General features: G+C 37.1%; 1 protein-coding gene across 8 annotated transcripts in view; it reads right to left on the bottom strand.

Moving 5' to 3' along the window:
- Window positions 1-16,057, bottom strand: part of kcnab2a (potassium voltage-gated channel subfamily A regulatory beta subunit 2a) — a 277,744-nt gene that overhangs the window by 14,033 nt on the left and 247,654 nt on the right. For all 8 annotated transcript variants that reach the window (XM_060852371.1, XM_060852370.1, XM_060852375.1 and 5 more), the window contains 3 exons: window positions 6,774-6,859; window positions 3,311-3,431; window positions 3-97 (listed from right to left, as the gene is read on the bottom strand). In XM_060852371.1, coding sequence (XP_060708354.1) covers window positions 3-97; window positions 3,311-3,431; window positions 6,774-6,859 — 302 coding nt within the window. The remainder of the gene's footprint in view (window positions 1-2; window positions 98-3,310; window positions 3,432-6,773; window positions 6,860-16,057) is intronic.

Below are 16,057 nucleotides of genomic sequence, written 5' to 3'. Positions count from 1 at the left end.
ACCTTTAAGGAAGCTCTCGAGTAAGGAGGAACCCCAGCGTCATATTTACCAGAAATAATACCACAGGCCAAAGGGGACCATGTCATTGCACCAACACCTTCAACAAAAAGTAATAAAAGCAGAAAGGTTAGTTACACATACATTTGTGCTTGAGTAATGCACTGGAGCAAATGTTGCCGCTTGGGAAGCAGCCATCTAGTAATGTCATCAGAACTAGGGCAGAAATTGGGTGTTTTCACTCTTGAACAAAACAAAACAGCTGCACTTTCAAATTCTAAAGCCAACTCCCTCCACCATCTAGAATTTGACTATTAATAAAATATTTTGCAGCTATGGATCTACTCAACTGCAAACCTCACTGCTACATTTGAAGCAATCATTCCCATTATAAATATGGTATTTTCTGCTGTTTCTGTAGTTGATCCCCTGGCATGGCCCTCACCTCCACTCCCATAAGTCCAAAGGATGCAGGCTTGAAGGGATTTTGAGGACAACAGGTTAAATGATTAACTGCCAAACCTGGCTGGATCACACGAAGTGGTGCTGGAAAAACAGCTGGTCAGGCAGCATCCAGGGAGCAGGAGAATCGACATTTCGGCATAAGCCCTTCATCAGGATTGAGGGTTGTGGGTCGGGGCTGAGAGATAAATGGGAGGGGGGGTAACCTCACCCCCATCCTGTTTATCTCTCCCCTAACCCCACCCCTCTCCAATTTATCTCTCAGCCTTGACCCACAAGCCGTATTCCTGATGAAGGGCTTATGCCTGAAACGTCAATTCTCCTGCTCCTTGGATGCTGCATGACCGGCTGTGCTTTTCCAGCATCACACTCTCAACTCTGATCTGCAGCACTTGCAGTCCTTACTTTCTCCTGGATCACATGAAGCACTATCAGATCCTTTTCACCTGTCTAAACCACTCACTAATTTAAAATAATTTCCAGCACTTTTTTAAACTACTGCTTCTGAAACCTGTCTCTCCTCTATCCTCACCTTCAACAAAAGCAGGAACTTACTGAATTCACTATCACTAAAATGGAGACCATTTGATCACAGCAGATTCTGCCACTTCCCCAGCCAAGTTTGGTCAAACTTGTTTCAAACCCCCCAGATTCCCAGGCTTGAATTCACATCAATCTTTATTTCCCCTTCCTCAAATGTTCTCTCTGAGCGAATCTCATTGAGACTCATCTCTGATTCTCACAAGTCTATTTTTTCAATGTATTGCTGACCATCTAACTTCCTTTCCTGTCTCCAGTTTTAACATGTATTGTTCTCTCTCTCACTTCAGATACTGTCTCCTTCTTTCAAATCTGTCATTACCACTCTTCTTTAAGAAATAAAACAACGCTCGACTTCTCCAGATTTGTAAACTAGTGTCACATTCCCAACATTTCGTCTCCAAAATTCTTGAACATGCTACTGCCTTCCAAACTTTCCTCACACTCCATATCAGAATCCCTCCAACAAGGTTTCTGCCTTAGCCACAGAATCAAACTAGCTCTTATCAAAAAAGTTAACGTGTTATCCTTGTCACTGACTAAAATAAATGATTTGGAGATGCCGGTGTTGGACTGGGGGGTACAAAGTTAAAAATCACACAACACCAGGTTATAGTCTAACAGGTTTAATTGGAAGTACACTAGCTTTCGGAGCTACTATCACTCGATGAAGGAGCGTCGCTCCGAAAGCTAGTGTGCTTCCAATTAAACCTGTTGGACTATAACCTGGTGTTGTGTGATTTTTAAGTTTAAAATAAATGAGCCCTCCTCGACCTGTCAGCAACCTTTGATACGGCTGACTATATGAATCTCCTCCAAAGCCCAACCACTCTTGCCCTGCTGGACAGGACTCGTTTCCCCAGTTCTAGTCTTATCCACAGTCAGACCATCACCCAAAATAACTTAATTACCCAAACCAGTGTTGTTACCTCTGATATGCGGCCCAGCAGTGTCATTCAAAAACACAGCATTTGTTTCCACATATATGTGGATGACACACAGCGTTATCACACCATTACATTTCTAAACCTTGTCACTCTCAATTGTCAGACTGATTTGACAACATCAAGCACAGAATGAGCAGAATTTCCTCACATTGAACACTGAAAAGATCAAAGACATTATCCTTGGTCCTCACAACAAACAGCATTACCTAGCCATCTACTTTGTCTTGACAACTTTACCAGGCTGAAACCAGACTGTTGTCAATGTTGGTGTCCAACTAAGATCACTTATTTTTACTTCAGCAGGATTGAATGGCTCTGCTCCTCCCCAGCTCAGCTACAGCTGTTTGCTTAAACCCAACGACTTCAGTACACTTGAGTGGCCTCCTACATTTTATCCTCCCTTCACTTGAGGTCAGCTGCCTATGCCATAACTCATTAAGTCCCATTCACCTATTGTCCCCATCTTTGATGAACTACATTAGAACTCTTTAAGTGATGTCTCTATTATAAAATTTTCATTCCTGTCTTAAACAAAATCTTCATGGCATTGCACTCCCCTTTCAGTAACCTCCTTCAGCCTCACAACCCTCAGGTTTTTTTCGGATTAGATTCCCTACAGTGCGGAAACACGCCCTTCAGGTCCACACCGCCCACCGAAGAGTAACCTACCAAACCCATTTCCCTCTTACTAAAGCACCTAACATTATGGGGAAATTTATCATGGCCAATTCACCTGACCTGCATGTCTTTGGTCTGTGGGAGGAAACCCACACAGACACATGGAGAATATGCAAGCTCAATACAGACAGTCGCCTGAGGCTGGAATCAAACCTGGGACCTTAGTGCTGTGAGGCAGCAGTGCTAACCACTGAACCACTGTACCATCCCTGCTTTGACTGCTCCATTATTAGTGCTTTTAGTTGCCAACACCTTTTGCTTTGGAATTCCCTCCTTAAATCTCCTTGCTTTCTTCTCTCTTCTGTTTTAAGATGCTCTTTAAAACTACATTTGACTGAGCTTTTGGTCATTTGCCTTAATAATTCCTGTTACTCAGAATGAAATTTTGTATTATGATGATTCTGAAGTGTACTGGAAAGTTTTATTGCAAGTACTTATGAATAAAAGCTGTTGTTGCATTACACAAAAATTGCTTTAAGGTAAATTAAACACTTAAAAACTTTGAAATCCACTTTCTCAGTTTCTTGTATTTTTGCTCAATACTTGGTTAAAGTATCACAGATAGTTGAACACTTTTAGAAATATAGTCCAGTACAAGTATTCACCAAATGGACAGAAATTCTCATAGTAAAAAGAAATTAATCAAAGTAGGTGATTTTTAAGTATAATTTGGCAAATATGTTTACCAATCTTATGGAAAAGCTCTGGAAGCTGCACTTCAACTTTCTCTCTCTGGAAGAGGTGATATTCAGCTTGTTCACATATTGGGGGGATGAGGTTAAATTGTCGAGCCACTGAGTAAGCCTCCTGAAGGACAGAGACACCAGAAACAGTTACAGAATAATGTGGTACCTTGAAAGAGGAATCGTCAGAACTGCATTTCCAACAGATTCTACTCATGAAAACAAAATCAGTGTTCAGTTGCAGTTAAACCTTGTTATTAAGTATATCACGTAGACAGAAGCAAAGGATATAAATGGAAATTCATCAATGGTAAATTCAAGTAAGTAAAGTCACCATAGTCTTATCAGATCATCGGACTACTCTCTCATTAGAGAGAGATGACTTGGCGTTGATTTAACCAAGAGGACCACCAAGCCTCAGATTTTTCATGGTAACCTAATCCGGTGTGGGAATTGAATCCACACTGTTGGCATCACTCTGAATTGCAAACCAATCATCATTAATGGTAAACCTAGAACAATTACCTGAAATAAATTTTTGAATCAAAAAATACTGCTTGGAATAATTTGCAAACCTGGTGTTGTGTGATTTTTTTTAACTTTGCCAAACAAAGTTAGAGAAGCAAAAACATAAGGATTATTCAAAATACATTCGGTTACCACACTGCAGTGTATGGGGGAAGGGAAGGGCGGAGATATACTTTAACGTAAAGGATATTGCACCAGAGGAAGGGAGGTAGACTTTGATGGACCGAAATGGAATTTTCTGATGCCTAACTTTTCATTTGTTCTGGTCAACTGCTATCACCAATTATCAAAGAACAATTTTCCATTATCATTGCATTTGGTCTATATTGTACTATTGGATAATAAAATTATATTAAACATTCACAGCACATTTTCAAACATGACAGTCTCATAAATACTAGTGCTGAGACGGTTACAGTAGAAACTTCTGACGTTATAAAAGTACTACAGTCACTTTTATCTGTTATGGGACGAAACATGGCACTACAAATTCCAGTGCTAAAAACAGTTGTTCATATTTTATAATTACCTTAAGATCTTACTTCTACAACAATCGGGTCCATACTTCAGCACTTTACAGAATGGGGGTTGGTGGTTCAATACCAATGAGCCTTATTTAACAAACGGTCAAATCTGCCCTCCATGTCCTGAAGCCAATCTGTCAGAATTTTATTAACGTCCCATTTTTTTAATCTAAGGTAGTGTCAGGTGAAGGGGTGTGGGTGATGGAAAAGCTTTTTAAAATTAAAAAACATGTTCAGGGAGTAGTGACTGCCACTGGCAACAGGAACTATGATCTGGTTGTTTTTGCTAGTTGAATGTAAAAGGAATTCATAAAAAAAACTGACACCACCACAATACTTGAACTTCAAAATATATGTAGAAGGGAAAAACAGTCTTCATAAAATTAATATACAGCCTGTTGGCTTACAAATTCTATTGGTCAGTGACTCTGTTGAGGGAGAACAGGCTCATTCAGCATGAAAAAGGGAGTCTAGTTTACAATCACAGCGTCAAGGGCATGAATCCTTAATCTCAATATTGTGCACCATCACAAACAGAATTTCTCAAGGTCAATCAAATTGCAGCTATTCTCACAAAAGGTTTCAAAATGTAACTAAAATAGGCACAAATGGGACTAAATCAAATTATTTTGATTGCATTTCTATAACAGCTATGGCTTGGCAAGTAATATTTCAAACTCTTTTTGACATCATTGCTGTTCTTAGTGTCAGTCTGTACATTTGCTGTTGATCATACTGTTGAGAAAAAAGCACATTTAAAAATTACAAAGTAAAGACTTGTAAAAGGGCAATTGTTTGTGAAAGGAAATACACACCATAGTGTTACGTGCAGCCATAAAATAGAAATTTAATTTTAGAAAATGTAATTATATTTTAACCCACGTAGCTGTATGCCTGGGAGAGAAATGGAAGCAATTCTTTGGAAGTCAAATAGAAAGAAAATTGTGAATATAACTCAATGGATCAGAGCACTATTGGTAAACTCAATCCTAAGCAATGAATGCTCCACAGGTTGAATGCTCATATAAGTCTCCAGTTAGATCCTTGAATAACTTCTTGGAAGGCTTTGACAGATTCTCAAGTTATGTCATAATGAATAGATGCAGGGATTGTGAAGTGAGAATTATAATTTGGGCTGCACATTTCATATGAATTGCGGGGTTCTAAATTGTTCAGAGAAATCAGTGAGGATTCGTCTGTGCATGAAAGGCAAGAGGAGCTCAGTTATTAGAACTATTTTTGGGAATGATTCTTCATCAAGCCAAGATGAAGGGACTAGACTCAAAATGTAGGGCAACGGTGAATTTGAACACTACAGTACTGAGGCGGAGATAAATTACCAAGTGACTCCAAACTCACATTTGAAGAAAATCAGCAGTTTGTGGCAGGCAGCAAATACTGAGGGAGATAGCTATGTGTGGGGATTGAGATAAAATTTTAAAAGAATGCATAAAATTTGATTGAGGAGTGATAAACAGAAAGAGGCTAGTGACCAACTCAATTACCAGAAAATCTATCTGGATTGTAACATATTTGAGAGGGGCGTCCTTAAGAAATTCTAATCATTTCCAATCAAATTCAGATGGTAGTAGCTAGGAAAAAACTGACAATTCTTCACAGTACAAATTGCCAGATGGTGAGTCAGCAGAAATCTGTGCAATTCTTTCACTTCCTTATGCAAGGAATTGACATCTCTATTGTCGCTACTCAGTACCGACTGTTCACCATGCTGTTAATTCTTTTGTAAGATTTAGCTGCATTTGTTGATTTGAACAAAAAGTTACACATGCTTTGCCTTCTGAAACTAGAAACATGGACACCTTAAGTCTCTAACAAAGCAAGTTTAAAAATATTTTCAGATCAGTGCGCGTTATTAAATGAACATCTATACAGCAATTGCCAATTTTAGGTGTACGATTATTTAATAGAATCTGAAACAAAAAGAAAAAATTAGTTACTTCAGTAAAATCATACACAAAACTCTGCAAGTAAACCTATTGCGACTACCATTGTTTTATTAATATGATCACTAAGGCAACGGAAAAGTTCTCTTCAGAAAGCTGAATTACTGTAGGATGCCGCAACATTAAACTGTTGTTATAGAATGGTGTGATACTGTTTCACGTGCAATAGCATAGCTTGATGCTACACAATTGCTACAGGACTATCCAGTGCGATACAACCACCTGACCCATTTGCAAGAGGTATTGTATGGTACGAAACATTGAAGAGAAGGTTTTCCTGTTCAACATTGCAAAGATTAACTCAGTTGGAACTAGTTTGAATATTAACTGATATTCTACTTCTTTTGCTGCAACACAAATGCTGCCTCAAGTCTTTGTAACATTAATTATTTCTGAAAAATGCAAAATAATTAATTTTGCTGAAGTTCTAACTCTTTGTATTGCTCTTACCATGATTTCCATCGCACTCCATCGTGAGGTGCCCCAATACATTGCCATTCCTTGGTTAATTACATGTGTCATTGCTCTCACGGTTTCTGCCGGGAGAGAAGAAGTCATTTATGTATATATTTTTTAAATGGCATATTAGGGTTGCAGCATAATATGCTTGTATATTGCTACTGGTTTCACAACAGGGATCTTTTTGCCGCAAGACATCTTGCAAGCAGTGTACATCCGTCTTGCTACAGTGGAATCATGAGGCATTCTGATTTTTTACTTTCCCTCAGAATTCCTTCATATTGCTGGTCTACTAAAGTAAATAAGGGAGGAGCTTGTATGATAATTATGATACACTTATGAGTAAGTGTGTGAAAAAAGGGAAAGAAAATTAAAAGAAAGAATAAGCCAATTTTTCTGTGTTTTCTGCATGTGAAAAAAAAACATAATGGAAAATGTGCAAAATAGTGAATAAAACTGACAAATAATGCCACATCAAGAATTAATAAAACAAAAAATTGTTTGTCTGAGGATCGACTCAAGAGACAACATCCTTTTTTGAAGGCCTACCTACAATAGATTTCACAATGCAATACCCGGTAAAAACATTTCAAACCAAAGTCTTTAATCTAATGCAGATTTCAATGACAGAATTCAAACATTCATGACATATAAAGAAAAAGACTCTCCTAAAGTTGGGACTATTGCGGGAAAGACAATGGTTTTTCACTTCTTATTTCCTGGATTCTCATTTATTTCAGTTATTATTGGGTATAGTGCTACAGTAAAAAAGCATAGTAAACTGGTTATCTCAAGGGAGCAATAGTGTGGGAAATGGAAAAGTCCGACATATCCATGATGAAGGTCTCTTGAGGTTAAGTCTGAGGCAGTTTGCTTGGCTAGAGTATTTTTTAATTCTGCTATTATATACCTCACCTGAAAGTACTTTCTGGACGTGGTGCCTGAAATGGTAATGTTTCATTCCGAGCCCTCGCATCCCTCATTTTAATGAGTAGAATGTGATCTAATCTTTGCCTGAGCAAATGAAAGACATTTTTAAAATTCTGCTTACTGTTGTGCAATTTCTAACTCAAGCTTTGACATCTTCAGAATATAACCTGTTTTTGAGAAGATTACTCAAGTTTAATTCTTAGACAAGATTCCCACTTAGCTTAGATTTTGTAAAAGAACAAAACAACAAAAAAAAAGGGGTATCCTCAATGTTTTGCCAGTAGAAAGAAAAGCATGGTTGTTGAGAGTTTTGACTCACTGAACTTTTGTAAATCATAAAACTTAATTTCGGCCCTCGATATATCATGCACCATCTATAAGATGCATTGTAGCAACTCAAAGGTTCTTTGAGAGCACTTCCTTAACTTAGACTTCCATTATCTAGAAGAAGAGGAGCAAACGCATGGAAACACCACCATCTTTAAGTACCCTTCCAAGTCACTGACGACTTTGATTCAGAAATAGATGCGCTTTTTCATTGTCATTAAGTCAATTCCTAGAACTTCCTACTTCACATCATTATGGGAACAACTTCACCACATGGTTCAAGGCAGCAAGTCAACATCACCTTCTCAAGGAAGGTTAGGGGAAAACAATAAACATTGGCTTTGCCAACAACGCCCAAATCTTGGGTTGAATATAAATAGTTTGCAAGATTTCAGAATAAAATCTAGCCAGTCTTTTCAGCATCAGTGTTTTTTTGGGTGAGATGTTAATCTGAAGCCTGGACTACCATCTTGAATGAAAACAAAAACTTCCAAAAGCATTATTTGTTGAACAAGTGATCTCTCCAACCAACCATCACCACAAACAAAATTGTTCATTTCATTGGTTTCTATGGTACCTTATGCACAAACTGGTAATGCATTTTACTTCTAACAGTACCAATTTAAAAATGATTAATCAGTTCCAGGGCATCTTGATTACAGAAAGATGAAAAAACATATTCAAGTACTTAACTGGATCAAACACAAATGCCATTTTGTAGAAATTTCTCTTTGTGGCATGGGGTGTATGAGATTAATTGTGATGAAAAAGGAAGAAGTTATCTCCTTTGCCAAATATTGGAATACTATGTACACCAAAAATGCCAAACCTTTTCTTCTACCTGGTATATTTTTGGGCTGCAACATTTTCCTTTCCTATTTCTCAAATGGCCAGAACTGCTGCTGTATGTTTTCAGAGGTACCATCTTCAGCCTTGCCGAAATTTGATTCCAAACAGTAAAGTACTATTGAAGACTTGAACTGCATCACATAATTGAATTTCTTCTCAGCTTAAACTGAAGCAGGTTTAATTAAACTTGCATGTGCCTGCAGCACAGAACAACAACACTGAGCCTAACTTAATCTTACCCAGCAGGAATTCATAACAGCAACATAGTTAAATGCTAAAGCTACAGTACTTATCAATTGCTTGTCTAACATTTTGATCATCCCATACTCAATTTGTTCACTCTCTAGTTTTCCAGTTCTACTGCTTCATTGCCATGTTATCTTTCTTCTGCTATTCTGTCAACATTAGAAAAAATGTTAGTAGTGACATTTGAGATCAAAAAGGAGCTGCTTCATTTTGAAGATATGTGATCCAGTAAATTACCACTTTTTAAAACCAGGATGATTGATTTGCACTTCGCAAGTACAGCTAAATCAGTGATGTACTTTTTCGAAGGAGTATACATTTTAATCCTCTGATTCTATGATGCTGTGGTAATGAAACAATGTCCAGAGAAATGTTAAAGTTCTAGTTTGTTCTACAAAAATGATTGAGTTTCTCCAATTTTACAGGCCCAATAAAACAAAAATCCAATGGATGGAAATAGCTTGGAGGCATGCTTTCCCATAGCTGAAAAGACACCAACATGTGCCTTGTCAGATGGTCTACACTCAGTTTCAGAGCTCAGATGGACTGCTCTATCAACCAGTCAGGGCTAACTAGTCAAAGTAAGATCGACTATAAAATTAGTGGAGTCGGATTCTCACACACATTAGTTGTGTGAATGTGATATGAATTCCAGTGTAACATGTTTTCATTTGCCAGGACTGGCCACAGAAAGATGTAATTTTTTCACCCCTAGGCGTGACAGCACAACTTGTACTGACATCCCAGCATTTTAGGTGCTATCATTTAGATGAACAAATGTACTGGTCTGTTCATGTGACAAAAAGATCCCTCTTTAAGAGCTCTTCTGATATCCAAGTCAACCTTCAGCCCACATGACCAGAAGAGGCTGACATTGAATTTCTGTTCTTGGATAACTGCATTTCAAAAATGGGCTGTTACATTCTTTGGACACACTGAAGAACTCCGTGGGTGAATTCAAGCTGCAGGTAAATACAACTTTTGAATTTTACTGAATCAGCATGTGTAAAAATGAATATTTTGGCTTGACAGCTGGCTAACAGTGACACATTTGTCATGAAGTAGTAAAAGGTTATGCTGTAAATCATCAAGTTCAGTGTGAGAATTGACAAATATTCCAAATTAATTTAAACTCTCTCCTTTCTACTGACAGACTAGCCATGTATTTTTAAAATTTTAAGTGTATCATGTAGTCTTTCTTAAAAAAGACTACACAAAGTACAGTGCTACTGAGGAGCAAGGTCACAAGTGCTGTGCTCCAGGCAACTGCTCCCCTTGTCAGCATGTTATCAAGCCCCACTGAGAATGGTGATTGCGTGAAAAGCCAAGTTTTCCAAAATTTTAGCTGGCTAAAGCCACCGTGGAGAAGAAAATGTCTATCATACCCCTTTGCAGGCAAAAGAAAGCCATCCAGTGAATAGCTAAACATAAACACAACATGACAATATCCAACTGTAAATATGAAAGGATGTCTCCCAAAGAAGACTATGCGAGGTGAAAAGTATCCAGTGTGAAATCAATGGGAAAATGAGGGAATGAAGCAAGCTACACACAAACAAGAATTAGCAAATGATTTGATAATATATGCAAGACTAAAAAGGACATAAGTATGACTGAAGAACATCTAAATTTCAGATATTCCAATACCTATAACCATGTGTATATTTTCAAAAGCAGACTTTCCAATTTGCACTGTTGTACTTAAATTCCAGTATGTACAATTTAAATATGTTAAGATTTGGCTGAAACATCACAGACAAGAATTGGTCCAAGTGTGCTAAACACGCATACAAAAATTGCACTGATTGGAAAACACCCTAAAATCTTTTACTGCAGAAACAAAATACTGCAGGTGCTAGAAATCTGAAATAAAAACAGAAATGTCTGTAAATACTCAGCTGGTCTTGCACCATCTTTAGAGAGAAACACAGTTGACCTTTCACAGATCCTTTATGAATGTGACCCTGATAAAAGGTCACAGACTTTTGCTCCAAAGATGCAACCTGTCCTGCAAAGCTTTTTTTGCATTCTCTGTTTTTATTATGCTTTGCATCATCATTTCCCTTAATAACTTCCTACTTCTTTCTTGAAGGTATCAACTTCTTGCTACACAATACAACTTACAAGATAATAGGTGTGCTCCTTCAAAACGTATTTTCTTCTGAGCAACTACTCTTCATGGGTCAGCCTTGGCAGTGAGCATGACCAGCTATTGAACTGCATGGTCTGATCCTACTTGTCATGGACTGCAATAGGGATCATTTTTGAATAGGAGTAAAACACCTAACTGACGAATCTTCATTCTTGTTGCTAATGGGGTACTACGGCTATTTACTAAACACCTGAAAGAATATTATGTGTAGACCTACAAATTTGTTAAATGTGTCTTTTTTTGTTTTAAAAGATAGGCGTGCCTTATAATAGAGACATAATCAAACAAGTTTTTATCTGACTGCATTGCTTACACTACAGTAACTCATTTTTGACTTAGTTTACTAAACAACTGATATCAAAGTGACTATCTAAAATTCACTTTCCTTTGCTGAGACGGAAATGACTTGGTATGAATTGACTACATTTCACTCTAGATAAAATTTAAAATTTATTTGAAAATAAAAAAGAACATATTTTTTTCAACTTCCAAAATAATTTTTGCCACCAATGGTAACATCAGAAAAAAAAGACTTATTATCCATTTTATGTTGATTAGATATATAAAGCTTTATGCTCTATAACAGACAAATACGGGCAGATATTTTCTCCAGAACTCTCCCTTATTCTTGGAACGTTATGGCATCATGTAAGAGCAGAAGGACGAGTTCCCTATTTATATCAGGGAGAAGGGGGAGATTCACAATGCAATCATTAGAAACAGGGAGTAATAAATACACTAACACAGAAAATATCCTTTCAACACTATTTCCTTGACAGTGCATTTTGTGAAATAAATTTATCCTTATTTAATATTTTTGTGCAAAGAAAATGCTACTATTGTCCTCAAAAGAAAGGTCTATTGTCTCATGTAGGCCAACAATAAGGGACAAACAGCTCTCACAGAGAGTAGAACCTACAGAATTTTGTCAATTGGATAGAGAGGGATGATATAAAAACAGCAATCAGTAAAATGGCACAAAACTGAATGCTTAGCCAAGGCTTGAAAGTAGTTTGCAGAATTAAGCATTGACATTTTAAAATAAAACATTTTCTGAATGAATTCAAAATGTAAGTTGGCCAATTTTTTCCTCCCTTTCCTTTTCCTCCATCCCTCCATCCTGTCTGGCCCTATTACATGAATACATTGCTTGCAAGGCATATCTTATTTTTTATTGCCAGACTTGTGGAATAAAAGATCGTCTTTTAAAATAAACCCCCCAAAAAATCTATAAACCCACCAATTCTCAGCCCAAACTATTATAATGCAGTTTTTCCATAGAATTATGCACAGGCACATATAGGTCAAGGATGAAAAGAGAAAAAGACAAAGGTTGAAAATGCTAAACATGCACCATAAACAAAAGCACAAAGAATTCAGCAGTAATTCTGTTAGGGCTGCCACTTGTGATGCATTAAGTGGTTTAGCAGGCATTCATTATAATTGAATGAAAAGGAAAATCAACACTTTAGCACAAAGGCTAAGGCCAAAACAGTTAGTGATTGACTGGTACGAATGCTGTTGTTAGTATATTTTGTGTGAGTGTAGGGGTGCAGTTACCAAAGCTCTCATCTGGTCACAGTGTTGCATCCTCACTGTTCAAGATTAAATAGAACCATATGGGTTTTCACTTCATGAAAGTGAACTGGATAAATATTTGAAAGGAAAATACTTTGAGGGTTATGGTGAAAAAGCAGGACAGTGTGCTTAAACTGATAGTTGTATCAAAGAGCTAGCGCAGATACAATAGGCAGAATGCCCGAATCCCCCCACCCTGACAAAATAATCTCTCTATACACATAACATATTCCAAAATCTCAAAAATTTGAACTTAATCTCCATTTTGCTTTTTTCTGCAAATGGTCGGATAACCTCAATCCATCACATTTGATCTGTGCTCTCCACTGCTTTAAAGAAAAGCCTATTATAGAGTATCCAAATCTAACTCTATGGCAGCAGTTCCCACATTATAACAAAGACTACAAATTTAAAAAGTATTTCACTGATTGAACCTTTAAGGTTTCCTATGGTTATAATGAGTACCACATAAACTCAATTACATGTCTCTAACTACAGTATTGTGCAAATTCTCAGTTACTTTACTCTTGTATACTATTGATAAAAACATAAAGTCAACATAATCCTATTATTCATTCTTCTTCCAAAGTGTATTATTTCTCTCTCATTCTTGTTTATCAATAATGTTCTCATTGTGGTGTGTCTATGCCTTTCTGAACTCTCTCTTACCGATTTTACTGATTGCTGATGCATCAGTGTGGGAAGATTGGTAAATTTTGAGTTTTATATCTATATATCAGTGTGCACTAATCCATGGAGGAATAATATTTCTTCAATCTGAACAACACCCATTTAACTGAACAACCATTAATAATACATTTTTTCCAGTGTGAACTAATTTGCTGTCCATACTGCTACATTCTTTTCCCTACATTTTTAAAACAAATTTCCTCTGCGATTCTCAGATCACTTCTAGAAATCCATATGCAGCATATCTACAATATACCCTTTACAAATCTGTCAGCTATCTTCAATTACCTGTTATCCTGCCTATTCTACAATCTCACCTCCTAAACTTACAATACTCTTTAGTTATCTTCAACATCATTAGGCCCAACTTTATCACATGACTCCATTTTAAACCTCAGTTTATTTTAATATGGCACATGTAGGAGCTTAATTTTTTGCTCATTATGCTTCGTAGGCTTAGTTATTTTTCACTTGATCAATTTGATACTTGAAAATTTCCTATTGCTGATCTCACCTTTTGCTGTCATTATTGTCAATTATTTTGGACCAGATAGTTACCTTGCTGAACTTGAACCTTTTCAATTTCAACATCTTTAATGACTGCTAGTCTGTTCTTACACTAAATCTTGCACTGCTTTAATGACTACTACTCAACTTTGATCACAGTTTTTATTACAGCCATTACTGGAATAATTAAAATCATGCAATATTTTTGCCTTGCTGTTATAACACATCTTTCTGTATTGGCTGTTGGTCTTCTATATCTCATTTCTACTGTTGGTGATGTGTAACATAGTAAGGAAATTTCACCTACGTGCTTACAGAAAAGACAACGCATTTCACAACGCGTTCTCCATAAGACTTGTTAGTTTTCCACTTTGATTTCAATGCTTTGTAGCAGCAAGTGCTTCAAATATACAAATGTGAATTTAATGTGATGTCTTACAGTCGTCCATTGGTACTCAACCCTTCAGCACTGTGAACAGAATCAAGCTGTTACAAGGTAGCGACTTTGTCAATATGGATTTGCTCCATGACTAGTCTAAATGAGGAGTGATAGATGTCAAATGGTCAGCAATGGTGACTGCAAAACCTAAGATTTTATGTCAGGACCAGCTTAGATAAAAGCAGTACCAGTCTATCACTAAAATTAATTTATGATAGCGGATGCAGAAATTAATTATTAATGCACAGTGAAACCTGCACTAAATGGTCACTTGCAGCAATGCAACTAACTGTATCACATCCATAAATGACAGTAATATGTCATAACATGAATTAAGTTCTAATGGTAAAGTTGGACTATGATTACAACATTTCATTTAACACATCTTAAATTTGCCACAACTCTATTTAGTTAGCATCAACATATTGGTATGGAAATAAAAGTATATTTCAAATCTATTTGACACAGCTTTTAAAAAAAAATTCCTTGCACTTTTCTCTGGCAAGTACCAATTCTTTGGTTGAGTATTTTCGTTAGCACTGTCTCCAGTATCTCACCCATGTTGCCACCCTTCATGTGTGACCAATAAGAAAGAATATTCAATTGTGGTAAGAATATCACAGTTGAGCCAGACACTATTCTGTTTATAGAGTCATAGTGTCATACAGCATGGAAACAACTCTTCATGCCAACCAGGTATTCTGAACTGAACTAGCACCATTTGCCCGAGTTTGGCCCATAATCCCTCTAAAGTCTTTTCAATTCATTTACCTGTCCAAATGCCTTTAAAATGTTCTAACTTCTACCCATCACTAACAACTTCCTCTGGCAGCCATTCCATTTTCCCTCTGAGAGAAAAGGTTGCCCCTCAGGTCCATTTTAAATTTTTCCCCTCTCATCTTAAACCTATACCCTCTAGTTTTGGATTCCCTCCCTTTGTCTCTTCATCTTATCTATACCCCTCATAATTTAATAAACCTCTATAAGGTCACCCCTCAGCCTTCGATGCTTCGGGAAAAAATCCCCAACGTATCTAGCCTCTCCTTATGACTCAAGCACTCCAGTTCCAGCAACATTCTTGTAACTTTTTTCCTGTACCCTTTCTTGTTTATCGATAACCTTCCTTTGGAAAGTAAAAAAAGAATTGTATGTAATAATCTAAAAGTGGCTTCACCAATGTCTTGTACAGCCACAGCATGAATCCCACCTACAGTACCAACCAGTGCCCTGGACGAGAAGTTATTTTCAAGAAGGAATATCTCCCAAATAAAAGTTTTTACACCATGTTTTCTAATGGTTTATTAAATAATAATCAGGAACAGAATTCCACCTGGTTTCTTGCTCCCTAATTGACATCGAGTATTAGACACTAGCCAAGGTTTACTGACCCAAACAAACCTGGGATTGTGCCCACCATCTTCATAGCCCAAAATACTCAACTGCTCATCAGAAAGTCGCACTGAGTCAACATCATCTTCCTAAATAAATATGGCTCAGTGCTCCCAGGTAAAATGATGTGCCTTTAACAACTGCTTAACCTCATCGTCACCACAAATC

This window comes from Hemiscyllium ocellatum, chromosome 37 (genome assembly GCF_020745735.1).
Source record: "Hemiscyllium ocellatum isolate sHemOce1 chromosome 37, sHemOce1.pat.X.cur, whole genome shotgun sequence".
In the NCBI taxonomy this organism is placed as follows: Eukaryota; Metazoa; Chordata; class Chondrichthyes; order Orectolobiformes; family Hemiscylliidae; genus Hemiscyllium; species Hemiscyllium ocellatum.
The sequence above is the reverse complement of the archived record's forward strand: the minus strand, read 5'-3'. Positions and strand labels throughout refer to the sequence as shown.